Source organism: Rattus norvegicus, chromosome 10 (assembly GCF_021556685.1).
Source record: "Rattus norvegicus strain SHRSP/BbbUtx chromosome 10, alternate assembly SHRSP_T2T, whole genome shotgun sequence".
In the NCBI taxonomy this organism is placed as follows: domain Eukaryota; kingdom Metazoa; phylum Chordata; class Mammalia; order Rodentia; family Muridae; genus Rattus; species Rattus norvegicus.
The window spans coordinates 45,142,444-45,163,781 of NC_141543.1; the positions used below are offsets into that span (position 1 = coordinate 45,142,444).

At 48.5% G+C, this 21,338-nt stretch overlaps 1 protein-coding gene across 1 annotated transcript; it reads left to right on the forward strand.

The window, feature by feature from the left end:
* Positions 1-7,599: 7,599 nt before the first annotated feature.
* Positions 7,600-20,138, forward strand: Gm2a (ganglioside GM2 activator). Its single transcript, NM_172335.2, is given in 4 exon segments — positions 7,600-7,739; positions 12,979-13,140; positions 18,211-18,393; positions 18,618-20,138. Coding segments are annotated over 4 exon segments (600 nt in total). The 5' UTR covers positions 7,600-7,640; the 3' UTR covers positions 18,774-20,138.
* Positions 20,139-21,338: the final 1,200 nt, after the last annotated feature.

Consider the following 21,338-nt stretch of genomic DNA (forward strand, 5'->3'; position numbering starts at 1 on the left):
ACAGAGATTGGACAATCTGCAAGACCTGCTCACACATCCCATCCCCAGCTCTGTATTTTTTCTGTCCTCCCAAGTATGGGGAAAGAACCATTTTGGAATGAGGATCTTCTGATCCTCAAATAAGGTAAGTGGTAGAACTGTGTGTTCTCTGACCTGGTCCCCGGGAAGGCAGGAGAAAGAGACGGTTGCATTTCTAGGTTTTATGGGTCGCTTTGGGGGGGATCGGCTCTAGTTCTAGGGAGTGCCTTGGGTAAAAGGTTATTCTTATGCTCCATCTTTTTGGACAAGATGCTGAGCAGAAGAAGAGCAGGAGAACATCACGGCAGGTCCAGCGCCCTTCAGTTCAAAGTGCCCAGCATTTCAAAGTGCCATACCTTGGGGCGTTACCTCTGAGTCCAAACACAGCCGAAACTGGTATTTAGTACTGGCTCCTGGGGATGGAGGGCTCTCTCTCTATGACATTTTGTTGGCTTTTTTTTTTCTTTTCTTTTTTTCAGAGCTGGGGACCGAACCCAGGGCCTTGCGCATGATTTGTTGGCTTTTTAAGATAAGCTGTCACGTAGTCCAGATTGGCCTTAATCTCAAAATGTAGTCAAGGATGTCCTCAACTTGGGATCCTATCTTCAAGTTTCCACCTAAGTGTTTGGATTACAGGGATTATAGGTGTGACCCACTGCCCACAGGGCTGAGCCCAGGGAAGGTTTATTTTTTTATTTTTATTTTTTAATGCAAATTATTGGTCTCCATTCAGATTGTTTGATGGCTCGATGCGTTTTTAACGAGATCATGGGTGCTATGCACATGCTCTAGTTCTGTAGACAGTGGATCTTCAGGTTAGGAAGCCGTTGGAATTTCCAGGGGAATTAGTCAAGGTGCCAATCTATCATCTCCACCCCAGGGTACAGCTTGGGCAAAAGAATTGCCTGGGGCTCTAGGTGATGCCAGTATAGCCTGAAGTACGTATGACGGTGTCAAGGAAGGCCCTAATGAAATGGGAATCTTTGTGAATCAGAGCAGTGTTCCATGGTACAGACACCTCCCACCATGGCTGAGGAGACCAAGGGACACTGCTTCCAGGGCTCCTTCCCCTCCCTGTCTGGCCTACTCAACCAGTCCCAATCCAGCTCCCAGTGGCACTGTCAGGCCTCCAGTTGCTCTCAGGGGTCAGGTCATTTTTTGAGATGATAAGGGGTTTACACTCCTATCTGCTTTGTGGTGGCCCCCAGATGTGGCTGAGGTGAGGAGACCAGAACTTTGGGCCCTGCTGCTGAGTGGCCCTGGGAAAGCCTATCTCTGTTTCTTTTTCTCTAAAACTGGATAGTTACAGGATATTCCATTAAAATAAATCCTAGTAGTCCTCACTACACTCCAGGATCTGTTCATGCCATGCAGGCGCTCTACCACTGAGCTACACTCCAACTTCCTTCTACACACACACACACACACACACACACACACACACACACACACACACACAAATGTAACAGAAACTCTGGAAACAAAATAACCAGAAGTGATTAGGTAAGATTAGGTAACTCCTATAACCCAGTGCTTGGGAGGTTGAGACAGGGGGATTGCTTCATGTTTCAGCTTGAATTACATACTGACTTCTAGGATACCTAGAAGACCCTGTCCTAAGAGTGTGACTGGGTGGTGACACATGACGTTAATCCCAGCACTTTGGAGGCAGAAGTAGGAGGATATGGGTGAGTTTGAGGCCAGCCTGATCTACATTAGTGAGTTTCAGGACAACCAGAGTTACATAGTGAGATCCATCTCAAAAAAATACCAACACACACACACACACACACACACACACACACACACACACACACACATTCACACACAGTGTTGGGGAAGCAAGATGATTAGAAGTGCTTGCTGTCAAGCCTGACACCATGAGTTTGGTTCCCAAGGCCGACCTGGTGGGGAGAAGTAACTCTCACAAGTTGTTCTCAGACTTACACGTGTGCACTGAGGCACACAAGAGCCCTGACCCCTGCTAATAAATAAAAGAGAGGTGGGGAAAATAAGGTTAGGGTTAGGGTTAGGGTATCCTTTGGATTTTTCATGGTTGTAAGAAGATAATTATAATCAACGTTGTTCCCCAAAGAAGATAAAACCCTAAAACAACAACAATAAAAGAGAATGTGGTCTGGAGAGATGCCTCAGTGGTTAGGGGCATTGGCAGTTCTTGCAAAGGAGCACCTATATGGTGGCCCCCAGGCATCTGTAAGTCTTCTGAACCTGCACTTGATACATGCATAGACACACAGGCAAAACACTCATATCCATAAAATATAAAAGAAAACATATGTAGTGCCAGAGAAATGTTAGTGACTCCCCAAAACACAGACAAGAGATGATCTGATGCAACTCACAGCAGGGTCTTTATTCTATTCAAGCTAGCTTGGGTTCCCCCAGTGCACCACTATCACTCAGGATGGTTTTGGTGATGGAGTCCTGAAAGTCTATCGGGGCTCAAGGCTTTATAGTAAGCAGCAAGTGGGGAGTGAGTGTGTGCAAGCATCTGACTGGAAATCTACTGTGGCCTTTAACATAATTGGCTGGTGTCATATCATAAACTTAAGTCCCCCTCCCCCTCTGCATTGGTGGTCATTCAGCAGGGGTTAAGGTAGGATTGTAACCTGGGGGTTCAGGTTTGTTGGGGGAATAACCTGGAGACACTGGTCTTGTTGAGGGTGTAACCTGGAAACGCTGGTCTTATTGGGGATTAGCCTAGAAACTGGAGCTAGGCTCAGGTTTTGTTGGGGGGCAACTTGGAAACTAACGCTAGGTACCAGCCTGCTAGTTTACCTGAATTCAGACTTAGGTCATGTTCTCTAAAACGGAATCTGAATTTAAAAGACCTGTCACCTCACAGACAGCAGTAACACTTTATTCCCCGGACTTTGCTTAAAGTCAGAGATGTCAGGAACACAGTCACTACAGAGAAAACAACTCTGATTTAGTGAAGTAACCATTGTCTAAGGTCTGGAACTCACTACGTAGCCCAAGTTGGCTTCAAATTCCTGGCAATCTGCCTCAGCCTCTGGAGTGCTAGGATTATAAAAGTACACCAACACATGACTTAGAGATAAGAGCTGTTGTCTAATCTTTAAAGATGAAATATTGGGTGACAATAAAAGCTGGGCGTGGTGCTGCATACCTTTGATCCCAGCACTTGGGAGACAGAGGCAGGTAGATCTCTGTAAATTCAAGACCAGCCTGCTCTACACAGCAAGTTCCAGGCCAACTAGGGAGACGCTGTTTCAGAAGACCAAAAACCAGACCAAAACAAAAAAACCCAAGACCAAGTAAACACGTGGGAATATGGCTTCAGGAGGCTCTTGAGGGGTTGTTAGAGACACGCACCACCACACCCTGTGTATACATTTTTGTATTTCTTTTTCTGTGGAGCTTTACGTCAACCCTAGGGCTTCTGTCCGGCAAGTGTATGACCACTTGCCTAAATCCCATCCCCATTTTTTTATGTGTGTTTGTTTTGCGGTGCTCAGGATTGGACCTGGGTTCTCAGACATCCTAGGTAGCTGCCTTGCCATTGAGCTGTGTCTCCCAGTTCTCCTGTGTGTTAATGAGGAAGTTCCAGCTCTGGAGATGAAGATGCCTGGAGCTGGCCTGCAATGGTGTTCTGAGAACAGCTTCTTAGATTGTCATTGTACAGCCCTGGCTAGAAGCCACGACGGTCAGGTGGGCTATTCTCTCAATGATTCCCATTTTAACTAAGTAAGAAAAGGCAACGTCAGTCTGCTGGGACCCTTCCCTTCTGACTCAGGTAGGCAAGCACCCCACTTTGTATTGCTTTAATGGGAGTTTTTTGTCTTTGAGGACTCTTGCTTGGTATCATCTGTTGATTTCTTTAGTTGCTACTGCTTTTCACCGAGACTCCAGACTTGACGAGGTAGGGGTGTGGACAGGGACTTCATTTTGTACAGCTGTCTAATCTGTCCGTGAATAGAGAGAGCTTATTACGGAGTTGTCTTCCTCATGCTGATATAGTTAGCTGTATCAAGGTCTCATGAACTCCAAACAGAACCCCACAGGGAGCTGAGGTTGACCTTGAACTTCTGATCTTCCTGCTTCTACCTCACAAGTGCTGGAATCACAGGCAGGCACCACCATGCCCAGTGTATGTGGGGCTAAGATGGAGCTCAGGGCCTGGCGCATACTAAGCAAACACTCCAAGCCTCCGTCCTTATGACTCCTAAATCCTCATTTTGCAAATAGAACGTTGAAGTTAGAGAGTTAAGAAGGCCTCTGACTACTAGGGCAGTAGGCGGCAGGTCCAGAATACAAGCCTGCTGAACAAGCCTGTCCCATCTCTCCTTTCATCGTGGTTATGGCTTGATTGCCAGCCACTGTGTCTGTGGGATTCTAGGATTTCCTTCAAAGCCATCCACGAGGGAAGGTAACAGCTATACGAACCTGATGGAATGTGTCCCTTCACCTGCCTGTGCGATGCCGGAGGGTTGTCAGGCAGAGAAGATGGAGGGTTAGGAGTCAGGAGGAAGTGAGTGTTGGGGATGTGAAGATTTGGCAACTGTGTAGATGAATGAATAATACTCCAGCATACCCAGTGTCTTTTTCTCTCTTTTAAACAAAACCTCAATTGTTCAGTTTTTACCAATGAAGACTCGGGAGCCAGATGCTGGGGGGTGGGGGTGGGGGGGGATAGTCTGCTGGTTCAGAGAGGCAGAGAAAGCATCCAGTTGACCTTCCTCCTCAGCTGATGTCCCGGAAGCAGTTCCCTCTCTCATGCTGTCTCAAAAAACCTTCAAACTGAAAGTCCCTCCCTTCTACTTCCTGTGCCTCTCTCTATCTGTCTTCCTGACTCCCCCTTATTTTCTATGGTTTTGGCCTATTGACCTATAGCTGATTTTATTTACTGCTGTTTACCATATTCAAAGGTTGAGCCGCACCACAACTAAAAACAGGTGTTTCCAGTAAATACACAATCTTGGGGTTCGAAGTGTGATCAAATATCTTGCAACAGTCCAGAGTCAGTACTGAAGTAGTGCTACCTATCTAAGGGTAAGCCCACCCCCTACGACCTGTGGGATCACAGTAGGAATGACCTCTCTTTTCACTTTGCTATATGACCTTGGGAAAGAGCTTTTCCTTTCTGGTCCTCGACTTGCATTTTGTGTGTAATGAAGGAGAAAGTTTAGTATGATAGAACCACTGGGTAAAATATGCAGTCTAGTTAATAGAGACGAACCAATGTCATGTTCTTAATTATATGAGATGTATTTTAATATCAACAAGGGGGGAAACTACATAAGCACACAAAATGAGTAAAACAAAATGTAGCTTAAAAGACACATTAAAAATTGACAGTTTTGTCAGGTGCTGGCTATTCATTAGTAACTAAAAGTTATAGTTCCACATCTTCTGGTAATTTGAAGAATATTTTTGAGGCAAGGAAAAGGAGAAACAAGACCCTTGCTCTATAACAAATTCAAGAGAGTCATGAAAATGAATCAATTAAAAAAATTCTACAGGGGGCTGGAGAGATGGCTCAGTGGTTAAGAGCACTGACTGCTCTTCCAGAGGTCCTGAGTTCAAATCCCAGCAACCACATGGTGGCTCACAACCATCTGTACTGAGATCTGATGCCCTCTTCTGGTGTGTCTGAAGACAGTATACTTGCATTCATAAAATAATAAATCTTAAAAAAAAAGAAAAAGAAAAGCAAAAAATTCTACAGAAAGGGACATAGAGAAAAAGCAAAAATAGCTGGGTTGTTGAACTGGTTAAGACAGTGGTTTTAAAGTCCTGATACTGAGAAGTTCCTTCCCTTTCTCCCTCATAATTTGTTCTTTTAGCACAGCACCTCCCCAAGTTGTTTATCCTATTGGTTTAGGACACAGCCTTATCTAAGGACCATCTTGGGGCTTGAGACTGCTCCATGTAGCTCAGAGGACTGCCCACAACCCTCCAATGGTTACAGTTTTCAACAGGTGACAGCCACCTGCTAAGGGGAGAGAGGTTCCTCGAACCTCCTGCCTAATCTGTAACTCTGACAGGTTCTAAGTGTAGCCCTGACTCAAGACACACCATAGTGATTTATTTCTTTTTTCTTTTCTATTTTTAAAAAAAGATTTTTAAATTTATTTTATGTATGTGAGTACACTGTAGCTGTCTTCAGACACGCCAGAAGAGGACATCAGACCCATTACAGATGCTTGTGAAGCCACTATGTGGTTGCTGGGAATTGAACTCAGGACCTCTGGAAGAGCAATCAATGCTCCTATCTGCAGAGCCATCTCTCTAGCCCCATGATTTATTTCCTACAGAAGGAAGATAAGGAAAAATTCAAGGGAGATAAAGAAAAAGGAGCCCCTTCAACTGGAATCTAGTTGGAGCAGAAAAGCAAGAATCCCAGCACAATTAAATATTACTTAAGGCTTCCCACATTCCCAGTTGTTTACAGTTTTCTAGCAATCTTACTAGAAATTCCATTTACAAGAAGCACATGTACTCAGGCTCCTGTCTAAGTTCACTGGTTTCTAGTTTTAGCTAACCAGCTTGAAACACTGTCCAAAGCACCTTTGGAGCCAATCCATAACTTTAATGATCGAATAAAGAAACAGAGATGGGGTTCCCAGAAACCCGTGAAGCAATGGGCTTTCAAAATCTTGTAGACAGAATGAGAACTAGAGAAATTGAGTCTTTGAGAAGGCCACAAATCTACTTTCCAGTGTGTTTTAAAATCACCAACTATGCTTCTCCATAGGTCCTAAAATTCTTTTTCAGCGATGAAGCCCAGTTTGGCCTGAGTGGAGGTCTCGAACTCCTCGGGCTATCACGCTGATAGTGTATATGCTCTTTCTGTCGACATTCCTGGTATTTTGTTTGTACCTTGGAAAATGAACTTTGGTGTCTAAACAGACTCCGGCCGGCGATAGGCGCCACCACCCCCATCATCCTCAGGCGCAGGTGCTTCCTTAGGACTAAAAGCCTCAGGGGGCCTGGCAGCGTTTTAGATACTGTTAAATGCCAACAACCAGACGCCAGGGAGTTACAATGTGAGAGGACAGAAGCAGGAAACTGTCGGGGAGCTTTGACTCTATAGAGAAGAACCTAAAAGGGAAAACAACTGAACCTCCCTAGACACACCCCAGAGCTTCGCTCCGCCTCGCCCCTCCACGCCCAGCAAGTTCTGCCTATCTTCCCCGCCCCCCCCCCAGCCCCCTAGACCAGCCGCGCGCTGAGCCCTGTTTCTGCATTCTCCTCCGCCCTGGCACTCCGCCCTGCCCCTCCCACCTTTAGCCCCACCCCTTACGTAGCCCCCGCCCCTCGCGTTCAGCCCTTCTCGCCCCCTTAGACTCGCCCCTTCGCTCCGCCCTCAATCGGCTCCGCCTCTTTCGCAGAGCCTTTTTTTCTCAGCACTTAGCTCCGCCCCTTCCTCCCCTGGCTCTGCCCCCTCAGTAGGCCGTTGAGGGTGGGGCCGAAGTGGGCGGTACTTGGGGCGTGACCGGAGAAATCCCGCCTAGGGCCTGCAATCTCTGCCCCGCGGGGCGGAGCGCTGAGCGCAGCCAGGCATTGCAATAGGGACCTGCTGGCTTTAAAGGCACTGGAGAGTCGCCGTGCCTAGACCGACCTCGAGGACCGTCGCCATGCGTCGTGTACCGCTGCTGCTCGTGCTGGGCTTGCTGTTCGTGCTGGGCTTGCTGTTCGCAGGCCCTGTCGCCCCTTCGCGCCTCATCTCGAAGCGCGTGAGTGCCCCTGATCCTGGAGCAGGCCTTCAGCGGCTGATGGGTCCAGATTGTCCTAGAGGGGCTCCTGTCCTCCGAAGCGTCCTGTCCCATCCTTTCCGGGTGCAGAGCAGCGATTCGAACGCTCCTGCCCCAGACCCAGGATCTCAGCGTGTAACTCGCTGCACTCCCCGCCCTCCTCTTTCACTGTTTTCTGCTTAGCTCTGAGCTCTTTCTGCTGTGAGAGGGTTGAATCAGGCCAGGGGTTTCAAACTTGGCTACCAGGTGACAGAGGGCCAGCCGTGTGATCCCACTGCACCTAGTTGTGAGCCTTTGAGACCCTCCATCTCCTGCCAGTCTTTCACTTCCCTGTCTCTCATTTTCCACGCTACAGACCCCCGGGAAAGGGAAGTTCGGTCATTCTGAGGGAAAAGCCCAGTTCCATTGCCTTTTGTGGTGGCCCAAAGTGCAGGTCCTCCAGATCCCTCCTGCCAGCCGGCTGGATAAAGGGGGAAGGTGTTATGGACAATCTTAGCCTTGGTGTATAAAATGTGTGTGATGTCAGCATAGGGTGAGGGCTTTCATGAACCCGGTGTTTGCAGAATGCCAAAAGAATAGTGCAGTTAGGGCCAGTATGGCCTTGGCCTTGTTCGGTCAGATGCAGGGTGATGTTACTTGTGGGAGGAAGGAACTTTTGACCTCACTGTCCCAGAGGCTAGTCAACTTGTCTCTTGATGTCTCCTAGTGTGGGACTGATAGTCTTGGCTCCGCAGCTCGCCTTGTGAGGTGGAGCCCTGTTAGAGGCAGTAGGCCTTGCAGATATTCCCGTTTCTCATATATGCTTTGTTTGTGGGTTCCATTCCAACTTTCGGTGCTCAGTTAGGCAATTTGGAGGGACTCGGGCATTGCAGGCACCAACCTCCTTTTGCTCATGAGGGACTTTACTCAAGATCACTCAGCCATACTTTTGAACCCCGCTGACTGTCATCACCATGTTCTCTAGAGGCTTATGGGTACAGAACTTGAGTCTGCAGTGACTAGTGATTGACCGAGCTTTCGGAATCCTGGGGTCTTCTTTTATCATTGTCTGGTCCTATGACCCTGCACTGTAGCGACTCAAGATATGGCTGGTTTTGTTTTGGCCACTTACTAGACTCTATGTTGCATAGTGGGTGTCATTTATCATATACCTACTGTGTGCGGTAGGTTGAGCTTTGTACTTTTCCTCTTTAAAGTAGTTAATGATGATTTTGAACTACTGAGCTTCCTGCATCCGTCCCCCAATTTTGGAATAATTTATGGGGATAGTATAGAGTTCTGTGTATTTACCTAAGTGCTTTTGTTAGCATCCCATTTTATCCGTGTACTTGTTAAAACCAAGAAGCCAGTGTAGGTCGGTTACTGTGAACTAAATTAGGCCTTATTTGGGTCTCATCGATTTCCCATGAATGCCCCCTCTCTGTTCCAACTCCTGCTCTGGGGTTCCGTATTGTCATCCCTGTCACATCTTCTCACTCTACTGAGGCCTGGGGCAGAAAATTTAAATGAGCTTGGCTGCCTTCAGGAGCTGAGTCCTGTCGCTTTCTGAGTACAGACTTCTTACCCCTGCCATTGCCCATTTAATAAATGAGGAAGTTGAGCCTCCAGGGGTTAACATGCCAGAGACCAGTGGTTAACTAGCATCTGTTAGCGAGAGTAGTAGTGGTTGGTATGTGATAGAGGGACAGCCTCTGACCTGTCCCTGTCTTCTATCCGTGTAGCCACATCTAGGCTGGGGATAGCATCTACCAGGTTCCAGGTACACACTGCTGATCTCTGTCCTCCCTTTCCCCATGAGCCTGGACTCAGCTGCTGGGATGCCGCACAGGTGAAGCTGCCTAGGCCCTGTTTAGTGGGGGGACCCCCTTGTGAGAAGTCTTCTAGGGTTGGGGGAAGAGGTGATCGGAGAGGGTGGAAGATTCTAAAAAAGGATGCCCTAGAATCTTCCCCTAAGCCCAAAGTAGTCCTCAGTGTGAATCAGGCTGCTAAGTTGGGAAAAGCAGCCTTCTACCCTGTCAGCCCAGGTTACTGCATAGAAAGCCATTCCTTCACTTAGCTTATGACCAGCCTTTCCTCCCCCAGGCCATCCTTCTCCAAGCTCGGTACTTTCTTTCGAAGGTGTTCTATTGCACCACGGCCACTTTGCTTTCTTTGACCTATGAGGGCTTATGATAAATGAGACTCCTACCCTTCCAGCCTCAGCAAGGCCCCTCACTCAGTCTAGCCCGTTGGCCTTTCTGTACTGCTGGAAGCAGCTGAGCTTCTACCTCGGGGCTTTTGCTTGTGCCCTGTGTATATTGACTGACTTCTCATCCTGAAAGAATGTTTTAAGTGTCACCTTTTAACCACCCTAAGTAAGACCTGAGTTACTCTCCACATCACCTTCTGGCACTCAAATTACAGTGGTTGGTACTTCCTCTTTCCTTCCCGCCTTCCCTCTCTTCCTCCCTTCCTTTGTTTCCATTTTTCTACCTCCTGGTACTTGGGTTTGAATCTACGGCCTTAGGCATATTAAGAGAGCTCCCTGCCACTGAGTTACACTGCCAGCCTGGGTTATTTACATCAGACTATAAAGATCCACAAGGCCAAGCAGGACTGCTTCCTATTGTTTACATAGCCCTCAGTCCAGGGCCTGAACTTGTTGCTCCACAAATACTTGTGGAATGAAGTTTGAGCAAAATGCCTGCTGGTACCTACCCTGACCCTGCCTTTCTTAGTCACGGTGTGGCCTTTCATTCCTGGGATCAGAAGCCCATGCCAAGAAGCTTGAAGATAGCTGTTTAACAGGCTTACAGCGATCTCACGACACGGAGTTGGTGGCAGGAAGCAGAGGCCAAGGAGGCACATGGCTGTCTTTTAGTGAGCCAGCTCATGCTTGGTGTCTAACACAGTGCCATGAGCTGTTATGAATGTGTTCTCAGCTTGCAACAGTTCTGGGAGGAAGAGAAAAATGACTCTTTGTTTAAAAGATGTGGAAATCAGAAATCAGGACTCCAATGCCATAGGCGTGCCAGGTTGTGATTCAACCCAGGTCTGTTGGACTGGAACCTAGATTTCCTGACTGGCACTCCAAAGCCATACCTGTCCCAGACCCCTGTGATGCTTTTTTCCCCCCATCACAGGCTGGTTGTGAACTCGTGTATTTGAGGATGACTTTATGACCTTCGAAGCCACCTTTTGTCTCTGCCTCTCAAGTGCTGGGATTACAGATATGTGCCTCGTGATGGTCAGTGCTGGTCTCACATTGTTTTTTGTTCTTTTTTGAAGACAGGGTCTCACTATGTAGCCCAGACTGGCTTCAAGCTTGGTCCTCCTGCCTCAGCCTCCCTAGTGCTGGGATTATTGGTGTATGTCACCATGCCCACCTGGCTCCTCTAGTGTTGTAGTAGATCATGCGGGTGACTGACTCTGTGTCCCTTCTCCATAGGACAGAAGAACTTAGTTTTGTCCCTTCAATTTGAACTTGGAGCTGAGTTACAAGTGTACATGCTTAGAACTCACCTTAAAACTTTTGACCCAAGACAGTGCCAAGCCTTGTGTCATAAGAGTCACACACAACACCTCTGGTCATAGGGTCACACAACTCCTTGTGTCATAATTCCAAAGCTTGGCAGAGAGAAGCTATGGTTGAGCATGGATCAGGTGTTGTCTCTGGGTCCAGGTGGCTATGGATGGGTTAAGATGGAGGCCAGGCTGGAGGTACAGGGTTAGCAGATTTTCTAAGGCTGTGTGTGGATAATGGTCCTTATAGGGGCGTCTTTGGTGCATGTGAGTATGTTATGAGAAGCAGAGAGAAAGAGACAGACAGACAGACAGGTGTAGAATGAATTCCAGATCCTAAGGTCCTGGGGGCTGGTGATCACATGAGTTGAACCTAGGTCACGTGGAGGAAGGTTTGAGAAGTTCCTCTGCAGAGGAGTGGTGGGTGACTCAGATTGTGGATATGGTGTGGTTCACGACAAGGGAGTAAGAATGTGCTTGTAAGGTGAGAAAGTCATTCACGGGATTGCTCATCACTGAGGGACCTCCTGTAGGTCTTGTCCTGTGGGTCCTGTTCCCTGGATGGTGAGGTTTGGCTTACTGTTGTTTCTCCTTGCATTCTTTCTCCTCGTTGCCCGTTGTTGCTGACCTCGGATTGGACATGGGGTGGGGCATGATCAAGCTTGTGTGTGGAATACAAGGGTGACTCTTTCAGGGGCTTGTCCTGTGCTGGGCTCCCAAAGCTAGCTGGAGAGAAATGGGTGGCAGGGCCAGAGTTCGGAGAAGGTACCCTCAAAGCTAAATGAAGTTAATACCCTTATTAAAAAGATTATTTTCTTTATTCATTGACTTGTATACAATGTATCTATATTGTATCCAGTCCCACATTCCTCTTCAGTCCATCACCATTTTTTTTTCTTTTTCTTTTTTTCGGAGCTGGGGACCAAACCCAGGGCCTTGTGCTTGCTAGGCAAGCGCTCTACCACTGAGCTAAATCCCCAACCCCCGTCCATCACCATTTTTATCTTCTCTTTTAATAATCCACTGTCCAATTAGTGCTGCTCATATGTGTATGGTTATGAGTATCACTCTCCTAGCCATCACCAAGGAATAATGACTCCTCTTCTCTGTAGCCACCAACTGCCAATACTTCCTTAGCTACGGGTGAGTCCTCTTTCCCTCCCTCTCTCCCTTCCTCCATTTTTTCTTCTCTCCCTTTTCATTCTTTCCTTCCTTCCTTCTTTCTTTTCTCCCTTTCCTTGTAGCCTAGGCCGATCTAGAATGACCACATCTTGCCTTACCCTGAGTGTTTACATGTTGGGCTTGTACCCCCACAGCCAGTTACGTCTCTCCTCCCCTGCCCCAGAACAGGGTCTTGTGTATCCAGACTGGCCTGACATGGGCTATGTCATTAAAGATGACCATTTCTGCCTCCACCTCCCAGGTGTTGCCCTTGCCACCACACTGGGTTTGTGTCATGTTGAAGATATAGCCTAAGATTTCCAATATGCTAGGTAGACATTCTACCAACTGAGCTATATCCCAACCCCCTTATTTGAGTTCAAGGTCTGATATAACAGGCCTTGGCCTCACTCACACTTTGGGTACCTGCCTGAAGAATGGGTCAGACAAGTATAACTGTTACCATGGTGCTCAAAGGAGAATGAGTGGGCCTCCAACTCTTGAATGCTGAAACATTTCTTTTCCTCCACTTCTCTCCTTGTTGTCTGGTTGTCCCCAGCCTTCCCAACTTGGTGGCTTCTCCTGGGATAACTGTGATGAAGGAAAGGACCCTGCAGTGATCAAAAGCCTCACGCTCCAACCTGACCCCATTGTCGTTCCTGGAGATGTGATCGTCAGTGCTGAGGGCAAGACCAGCATTCCCCTCACTTCTCCTCAGAAGGTGAGTCCCAGGCTAGATGGGAGAGGGAGTGGGAATGGGCAGCCATCAAGCACTGTGAGAAGTGCATGCTCACAGGTCATGAAGGATGTTGGACTTCACAGACTTACCCAGGTTCATAGAGTCCCAGGGTAAGGGCATGGAAGGGAAACCCAGGTGTCACCTGGGATTCATCCATACTTGCACTTGGATACAGTGGCCCACTGTTTACAGTGGACTTCTCTGTGTTATTTTGTTGCACAGCCAGTAGCCAGGGACACAAGGCTATTTTATTTTGAGACAAGGTCTCACTCTGTAGCCCAGGCTGGCCTTGAACTCTTGGGAGGCCTGCCTGTCTCGGTTTGATTGTGGGCATGAGCCACCACAACATGGACTTTCTCACAGCCGAATAACAAATGCTATTTCCTTTATCCATACTGCATGTATTTGTTTTTTTTAAAATACATATGAAAACAAGGAGTGCTTCGTGTGTGTGTTTGGAGGGAGGGCTCTATGTAGTCTTAGCTGGCCTTGAACTTGCTGTGAGCTCGTAGCTCTCTTGCCTCCACCTCTGGAGTTCGCAGATCACAGGTATACTACCGCATCTGGAATGGACCCCAGGGCCTCTCATGCGTATTAGGTGAGCACTCTGCCAAAGCCATATCCCCAACCTTGTTTCCATTCTTTTGAGCCAAGGCCTTATGTAGTTCAGTCTGCCCCACCACTTTAATATAAGTACCTAAGGATAACCTTGAACTTCTGATCCTTCTGCCATCACCTCCTGAGGACTGGGATTACAGGCATGTGCCACCATACCTTGCTTCTATGAGATGTCTTCTAGTCTAAGTCCTCAAGAGCTAGTTGTTGTTGGCTGTTACAGATACCTCCCAGAATCTTCACTCATTGTTCTAATGAGGAGACACCACACTGGCTAGAATTTGTCCTTATAGTAATAATCTACTCATACTCTCCTGATTATGTACCTTCACATTAAATGTTTTTATTTATTACTCTTGTGCCTGCATATGATACGTGGGGCGAGGCCCACACGACACGGGAAACACGCACAGGTTGGTTCTCTCCTTCCACCTTTTTGTTGGGTTCTGGGGCAGGAACTCAGGTTGCCAGGCTTATGTGGCAAGCACCTTGGCCTACTGAGGTAGCCTGCTGGCTCAGATGCATGCCTTAAAAGCTCTTTTGATAGTCATTGCCCAAATGTCTCCAAACAGTCAGGCAGGTTTGCACCTAACCTGACAGCTGCTGTTTTCTTTCCCACACACTTCTTCTTCTTTTTTTTTTTTTGGACACTAAGAGTCTGAGTCTTGGCCAGTCTTTAATATCATCCCTCATGAATGGGAGTGGTCCTTTCACAGTGCACTGGCTTTTTGTATCTATTTGGGAATGCTAGCTTATTCCCACCCATCACCCAGGTTTGCATGCGTTTCTATATGGTTTCATATTTTATTGTAAAGGCTTCTTATGGCACTGTTTATTATTCTCTATATTCTTTATTCTCTAGTTAGGGTCAACCACCTTTTAAAGATATTCTTATACTCCCTGCCGTCTCTTTCTGCTCCAGATCTATTCTGGAACAAACTGTGATCATTTAGAAGATTTTTGGGAGCCAAGCCTGGTTGGTGCATGCTTGTAAATTATAGCACTTGGGAAGGAGTACAGGAAATCCAGGAGTTCAAGGGCTGCTCGTTCTCACAGGCAGGTGGAGACCACCCTGTACTGTTGGGCTCAATCACAGTTCCTGCGTCTTAGGGCATCTCTTGAGCAAGTACTGAGTTAGTCAGTAATTTGGATAGTGCTTTGCTGAGTGCCTAGCACACAGTATGTGCTCAGTGTATGCTGGGATTTGTTGACTTGTCAATCACTGTCAGTGATTGAGCTAGAAGACCTAGAGAGATCTGAGTGCCTCTCCACCTCTGCCATGGCTTCTGCTTGCTGGGCTACTACATTTTCTTCAGTTATTACCCAGTAGGAGGAGGCCAAGCCCCATGGATACAAGGGCAGAGTTTGTCCAGATTGGAAAGGGAGACTGGCTACTGAACTGAGTCTGCTAATGTTGCATGAATGCCATTCTCTGCTCTCATTGTTGAATCTGGAGTGTATGGGTGTGTGCACATATGTGTATGTATATATGCCTGAGCATGTGTATGTGCATATATATGTGGCGGCCAGATGTCAATGTTATGTGTACCCCTAAATCTCTCCACCTTAGATGGGGTCTCACTGTGCCTGGAGCTCATCTATTTGGCTAGATATCTGGCCAGTGAGCTCTAGGGTCTGCCCGACTCGGCCTCTCCAGGGCTGAGCCTACACCGCTGCACCTAGATTTCTGGGATCCTGGCATCTAACGTAGGTCCTCCTGTTTGCCTGGCAGGCCCTTTACCAACTGAGCCATCTCCGCAGCCCTGATTGATTTTTAACCCTGCTTTTTTTGTTTTGTTTTGTTAGTTTGAGACAGGGTTTCTCTGTGCAGCCTGGGCTGTCCTCTATAGACCAGGTTGGCTTCAAACTCAGAGCGGGGGTTGGGGATTTAGCTCAGTGGTAGAGCGCTTGCCTAGGAAGCACAAGGCCCTGGGTTCGGTCCCCAGCTCCGAAAAAAAGAACCAAAAAAAAAAAAAAAAAAAAAAAAAACAAACCTCAGAGCACCTGGCTCTGCCTCCTGAGTGCTGTGTTTAAAGGTGTGTGCCACTGACTCGCTGATTTTTAGGTGTTAGATCCTATTGGCTATCTCTGTGAGATGTAGACACAGCTCTGTCCATGTGGAGGAGCAGCGGCCCCTGTTAGAAAGGGGTTGCCTAGGGCTTTAGCAAGTGCCTTTGTCTTTCCGATTTAGAGCTGGGAATGATTACAGTGCATGTCTGTGTGCCTTAAGAGTTGGTCTAGTTGTGTTGGGTGTACAAGCGCTGTTGCCGAGGATACACGAGGACGTATTTCTGAGCCTCCTGGCGGTAGGTTTGAGATGGACAGGAGACATTGTCTGTAATCCCCTAATGGCAGTTTGTAGCTGCCGCCTAGGGACTAGCCAGTGACTTTTGCCCTGAGCTTCCAATGCTCTGCTGGTCCTGAGCTGGGGAGGGGCAGTCATGGGGGAAGCTCCATAGACATTCATACTGCCAGTCGGTTCCTGCTGTTTCGATGGTGACTGGTTCGAGTTCCTCTTGGGGGCCTAGGCTAAGTGAGAGGAAGAGGACGTAAAGCAGCTGGTAGGTTTTGTATCCTGAGGCTCTCAAGTGCTGACCAGATGTTATCTTCCTTAGTGGGACTTCAAGGCGGAAGTACTGTGTAAACCACACTATTGGCTGAGGAAGCAGAGGCTGAAGGCAGTTGACTCCCTTAGGGGCAGAACTAACCCTCCAGGTCAGACCCTCTGACTGTTCCTGGTCTGAGGAGGAAAAGACTTCCAGCAGAGGAGGCTGGCAGGAGGAAAGGTCATTGTGCAATCAGGATGGATTCATGTTAGCAGAGCAGGCCACCGAGGCTAGCGGCTCCAACTCCACACAGGGTTCAGGCTGTTCCCGGCACCATTTCTCGGCCTCGAAGAAGACAGCCCGTGCTTTTGTACTAGGACATTTGAAGGTTCAGGCAGCAGTCTGGGTCTAGCGGAGTCTGAAGGAATAAGCACCATCCCTAGATTTCTCTCTCAGACACAGAACACCAGCCAGGCTGATGGCCCACATCTGTAATTAATCTCAGCATCTGGGAAGTAGAGGCAGGTCATGGCCACTCTCTGCTGCACGGCGAGTTGAAGACCAGCCTGGGCCACATAAAAACCTGTCTCAGACACACCAAGATCCAAACAACACAAAGGTGAAACCCCAGATTGAATAAGGCTAAGACGCAGAGGTTGCTGGGATGTCTGAGCAAAACGGGATCTGAGAACTGTGGCTTCCAGGCCGGGGAGATGGCGCAGTCGATAACATGCTTCCTGTGCAACCGTGCAGACCTATAGTCAACCCCAGAGCCTCTGTAGAAAGCCAGGCATCATGCATACTTGTAACCCTAGGCCTGAGCAAGTAGAGATGGGATCCCTAGCAAACCAGCCTGCTGAGTCAGCGGGAGACCCTACTCCAAAAAACCAAGTGGATGATGGACACACGCATGCATGCACATGCACACACTCCTGTAACAGCCACAGGAATCACGTATGGAGTGCCGACTTCACACTGACCACTATTTTTCCCTTCCTGGTTCTGGTGGGACACGGACATGGCTCTGAGGGACAGCTGGCATGCATGGTAGCTGGTATAGTCTTCTGCACGTGCCAAGTGCAATCACGCTTCTTGCTTGGGAGTCTTGGCTGCTACTCCTCAGTCAGGGAGGCAGTCATTAGAACAGGAGTGGGGCAGTGGGAAGCACACTCTTGAGTTCTCATCCAGCTGGGTCTGGAGAGGCCATTCCCTTTTGTAACCAACTGCAATAACTCTCAGGAATCTCCCCATCCATTTCCATTGGTTTGTTGTTGCAGAGTCTAGCTATGTAGACCAGGCTGACCTTGAACCTGCAGTTCCCTGCCTTTTCCTCCAGGCTACCATGATTTCAGATGTTCATCGCTGTACCTAACTACATTTCCACTTATAACTTTATCATCTGTGGTACAACAGAAAATACACGTCAGGAACAACCAGCAGAAAGGCTCTGTAGCTGAGACTGGGCTTAGAAGCCCGCCTAGGACATGTGCCACAGCCATCCAGCTAGTGCGATCTCAGGGTGTTGGTTCCTATCTTCGACAGTGACAGATGAAAGATGGTCTGTAGATCAGAGAGAAGGGACATTACATTTGATAATTGGTACCCACCACATGCTCAGGAAAGGTTGAATAGTGAGATTCAGCCAGAGCATCCCCACAGCTAAACCTCTGTTCTCCTCATAGTACCCTAGAGCAAGAGAGAGGGGATCGCTGCGTTCAATGCCAGCCTGGTCTACGTATGTAGAATCAAACCAGTGGAGATGTATGGGGGGATTACTTTGAGATCATCTACAAGCCTTATTGCAGCTGGTTATGAGATGAAACTTCAAGAGGCAGGAGCAGGACTGTGTGCCCTGGAGTTCACACTGTCACCTTGATTAATCCTGTGACAGGTGGAGCTCACCGTGGAGAAGGAAGTGGCTGGCTTCTGGGTCAAGATCCCTTGCGTAGAACAGCTAGGAAGCTGTACCTATGAGAATGTCTGTGACCTGATAGACCAATACATCCCCCCTGGAGAGACCTGCCCAGAGCCGCTGCACACCTACGGGCTGCCCTGCCATTGTCCCTTCAAGGAAGTGAGTACTTGGGTTGTCGAGGCACTCGTGTTACTCCTCTGTGATAGGGGGAAGTGGGTGTGGCTGTTTCGTTCTGCATATTGCTTCCTTGGGTATGCAAGAACCGCTATCTTGGGAGCTAGGAGCCTTGGTTTATCCATGTGTGAAACGGGAGTAGGGCAGATCGCAGCTGTAGACTTGTCAGCCATAGGCCACCCTGACCTGGCTTCACTTCTTCCCCTCAGGGCACCTACTCACTGCCTTCGAGCAACTTCACAGTGCCTGATCTGGAGCTTCCAAGCTGGCTAAGCACGGGCAACTACCGCATCCAGAGCATCTTGAGCAGCGGTGGAAAGCGCCTGGCCTGCATCAAGATTGCCGCCTCTCTCAAGGGCAAATAACCAGGCAGCAGCCACCATAGAATGAAAGGGCACCAGGAAGGCATGCCTCTTCTTCTGTGTTCCGGGGCCCAGACCTGCCTGCCTCTAACTCCGTTCTATGGTTCTCTACCCTTTCTGCAAATCACGACAACCTGACCTGAGGGAGGATGGACCAGGCGGGTCTCGACATCTGTTGGGCTGTACGCCATGCTCCTTCGCACCCCTACCAACTTTCTAAGAGTTTCTCTCATGTCCCAAACAGTCAAGGAATGGGAACCAACATGTTATGGAATCTTAAGTTCAAGCTGGCCCAACATGGGCCTCCTGAAGCTATGCTCACCCCACCTCTTCGTTTTAGCCACCAACTTAAAAACCAAGATGACAGTATTAATCTCTCATTCCACCCTAAACCTCTCCTCCAGCAAAGAGGTCTAGGTAGCCAGTCTTAGGTCTGCCCCCCTATTAACTTCCATGATTAACTACATTCCCTTTGCAACTTGCCTAGCCAACACTGGGGCTGACAGATCCTGAAAGGGCAGGATGGCGTGTGACAGAAACCCTGGGAGAGTTATTGTTGGGCATGCCCCATTAACCTCAGTAAAGCACAGGTGCCCAGGGCCAAGCAGATCGAGGGAGCCAAAGCAATCACTCCCAGGAGCGATGCCCACTTTTCTTCCTTTGGTATGACGCATACAGAATGGGATGACATTCCTTATACCTGACAAGAAACAAAACTGAAACCCCAACAGCACATGTGCTCCAGTGCCAGGAGGCCAGGGTCTGGAATGGCATGTCTAGTCCTGGAGGTACAGTCCAGTGACCTGTAAGTGCCATGTAAGGGATGTTACCGGATACTTGCAACAGTTTTCTTCCTTAGGCCCCAAACCCCAGACTTTTCTATGAAGTCTTAGATTTTTTAACTATTAGAAACAAATTGTTTTTTATATACTGTTCAGGCCAAAGGGGCCACGTGGACTTGTCTGGGGGGTGGGGGGGGGGGACATAGCTGGCTCACAGGTGGCTGCTTTTTTTCTCACACCTGTTCGTCTTCTCAGTCTCAAGTTATCTGACTTCATTTCTCTCCACCTCAAGGTCAAGTCCTTGGTGCCAGACCTCAGAGAGGGCTCAGCCTGCACTGGAGCAGGTCTGCATGGCCTCTGAGAGCTGGGCCCTGTGCCAGCCTCAGAGCCCCATCACCATCAGGGTATAGGGGTTCACACTGGAGTGGATCTCCCCACCCCCACCCCCCAGCAGCCACCTTGTGGAACAGGGGTCCCATGTAGAGAGTGGATCCCACACCGGGTTGTACCATGACAACTTCCTGAGCCTCCGTCAGCCCGGTTCTGGACTGCAAGACTAGTCTGTCAATAAATCTTCTTAACTTGCTGTGGGGGCTCGTTTTCTTGGTTGTGTGCTCCCCTGAAGCTTGTGATGTTTGTGTGGACGCTTGAGACGGCCTTCGTTGCTGAGGAAGTGCTCGGTGGGTGGTACAGGGGAGTCCAGGCATCTCTAAACACGGGTGCCTGCATTTATCTCAGCAGCAGCTGGGCTTCCGCCTTGTTCTGTGAGCTAGAGGCTGAGGACTGCTTTCACTTTCCTTAGCCTAGTTTCCTGCCATTCAATCTTGAAGCTTTCCTCCACGTAAATGTTTTCCTTTTGGTTTTGTGTGCATTTGCATGCAAGTGAGAGAGGTGGGGAGCAGAGGGAAGGGGAGGGGGAGGGGGTTAGGGGAGGTCAGAAGACAACCATCGGTATCATCCCCCAGGTGCTTTCCACTTTTTTGTGTAAGTCAGGGTCTCATTAACCTGGAACTGCTCTGCAAATTAGGCTATCTGGCCAGAGAGTCCTAGGTATCCACCTGCCCCTACTTCACATCCCACTGTTACTGGGAACACAAATGTGTTCGTGGTTCTGAGGATCTGAAACTCTGGTCCTCAGGCTTGTAGAACAAGTACTCTACGGATGGAGCCCCTCCTTTAGTGTAGAGACAGGGTCTCTAGCCTAGGCTGACCTCAAACCCCTGTGTACCCAAGGACAAAGGTGTCTGTGTCCTTATGCCTTCAGGATCACAGGCCTGCAGCACCGTGCCCAGTTCTCTTGATTTGTAGTCTGCACTCTGCTTTTGTTGTTCGTTTGGTTTTGCAAGGTGATATAGGCTAGTCTGGAGCTTAGCCCTCCCACTCCAGCCTCCTGCTTGCTGGGATTGTATGCATGTGCCACCAAGTCTGCACCACAAGTTCCCAATCGGGACAGAACCTTACTAGCTCAGGAAGTCTTTTTATACATGTCATACTTGTTAAATGTGCCTTAATGAATCTTGTGGGTTGTGGGTAAGATTTGAAGGTGTCACCTCTGATCACCCAACAAAGAAGGATGATGTGTTTTGAGGCCTAGAAAGAAGGAAATGAGGTCTTTGGGAGCAGACACACTTTTTTTTTTTTGGTTCTTTTTTTTCGGAGCTGGGGACCGAACCCAGGGCCTTGCGCTTCCTAGGTAAGCGCTCTACCACTGAGCTAAATCCCCAGCCCACACATTTTTTTTTTTTTTGTTTCTGCTTACTGCCCACGATGAGGCGAGCACGCCTGC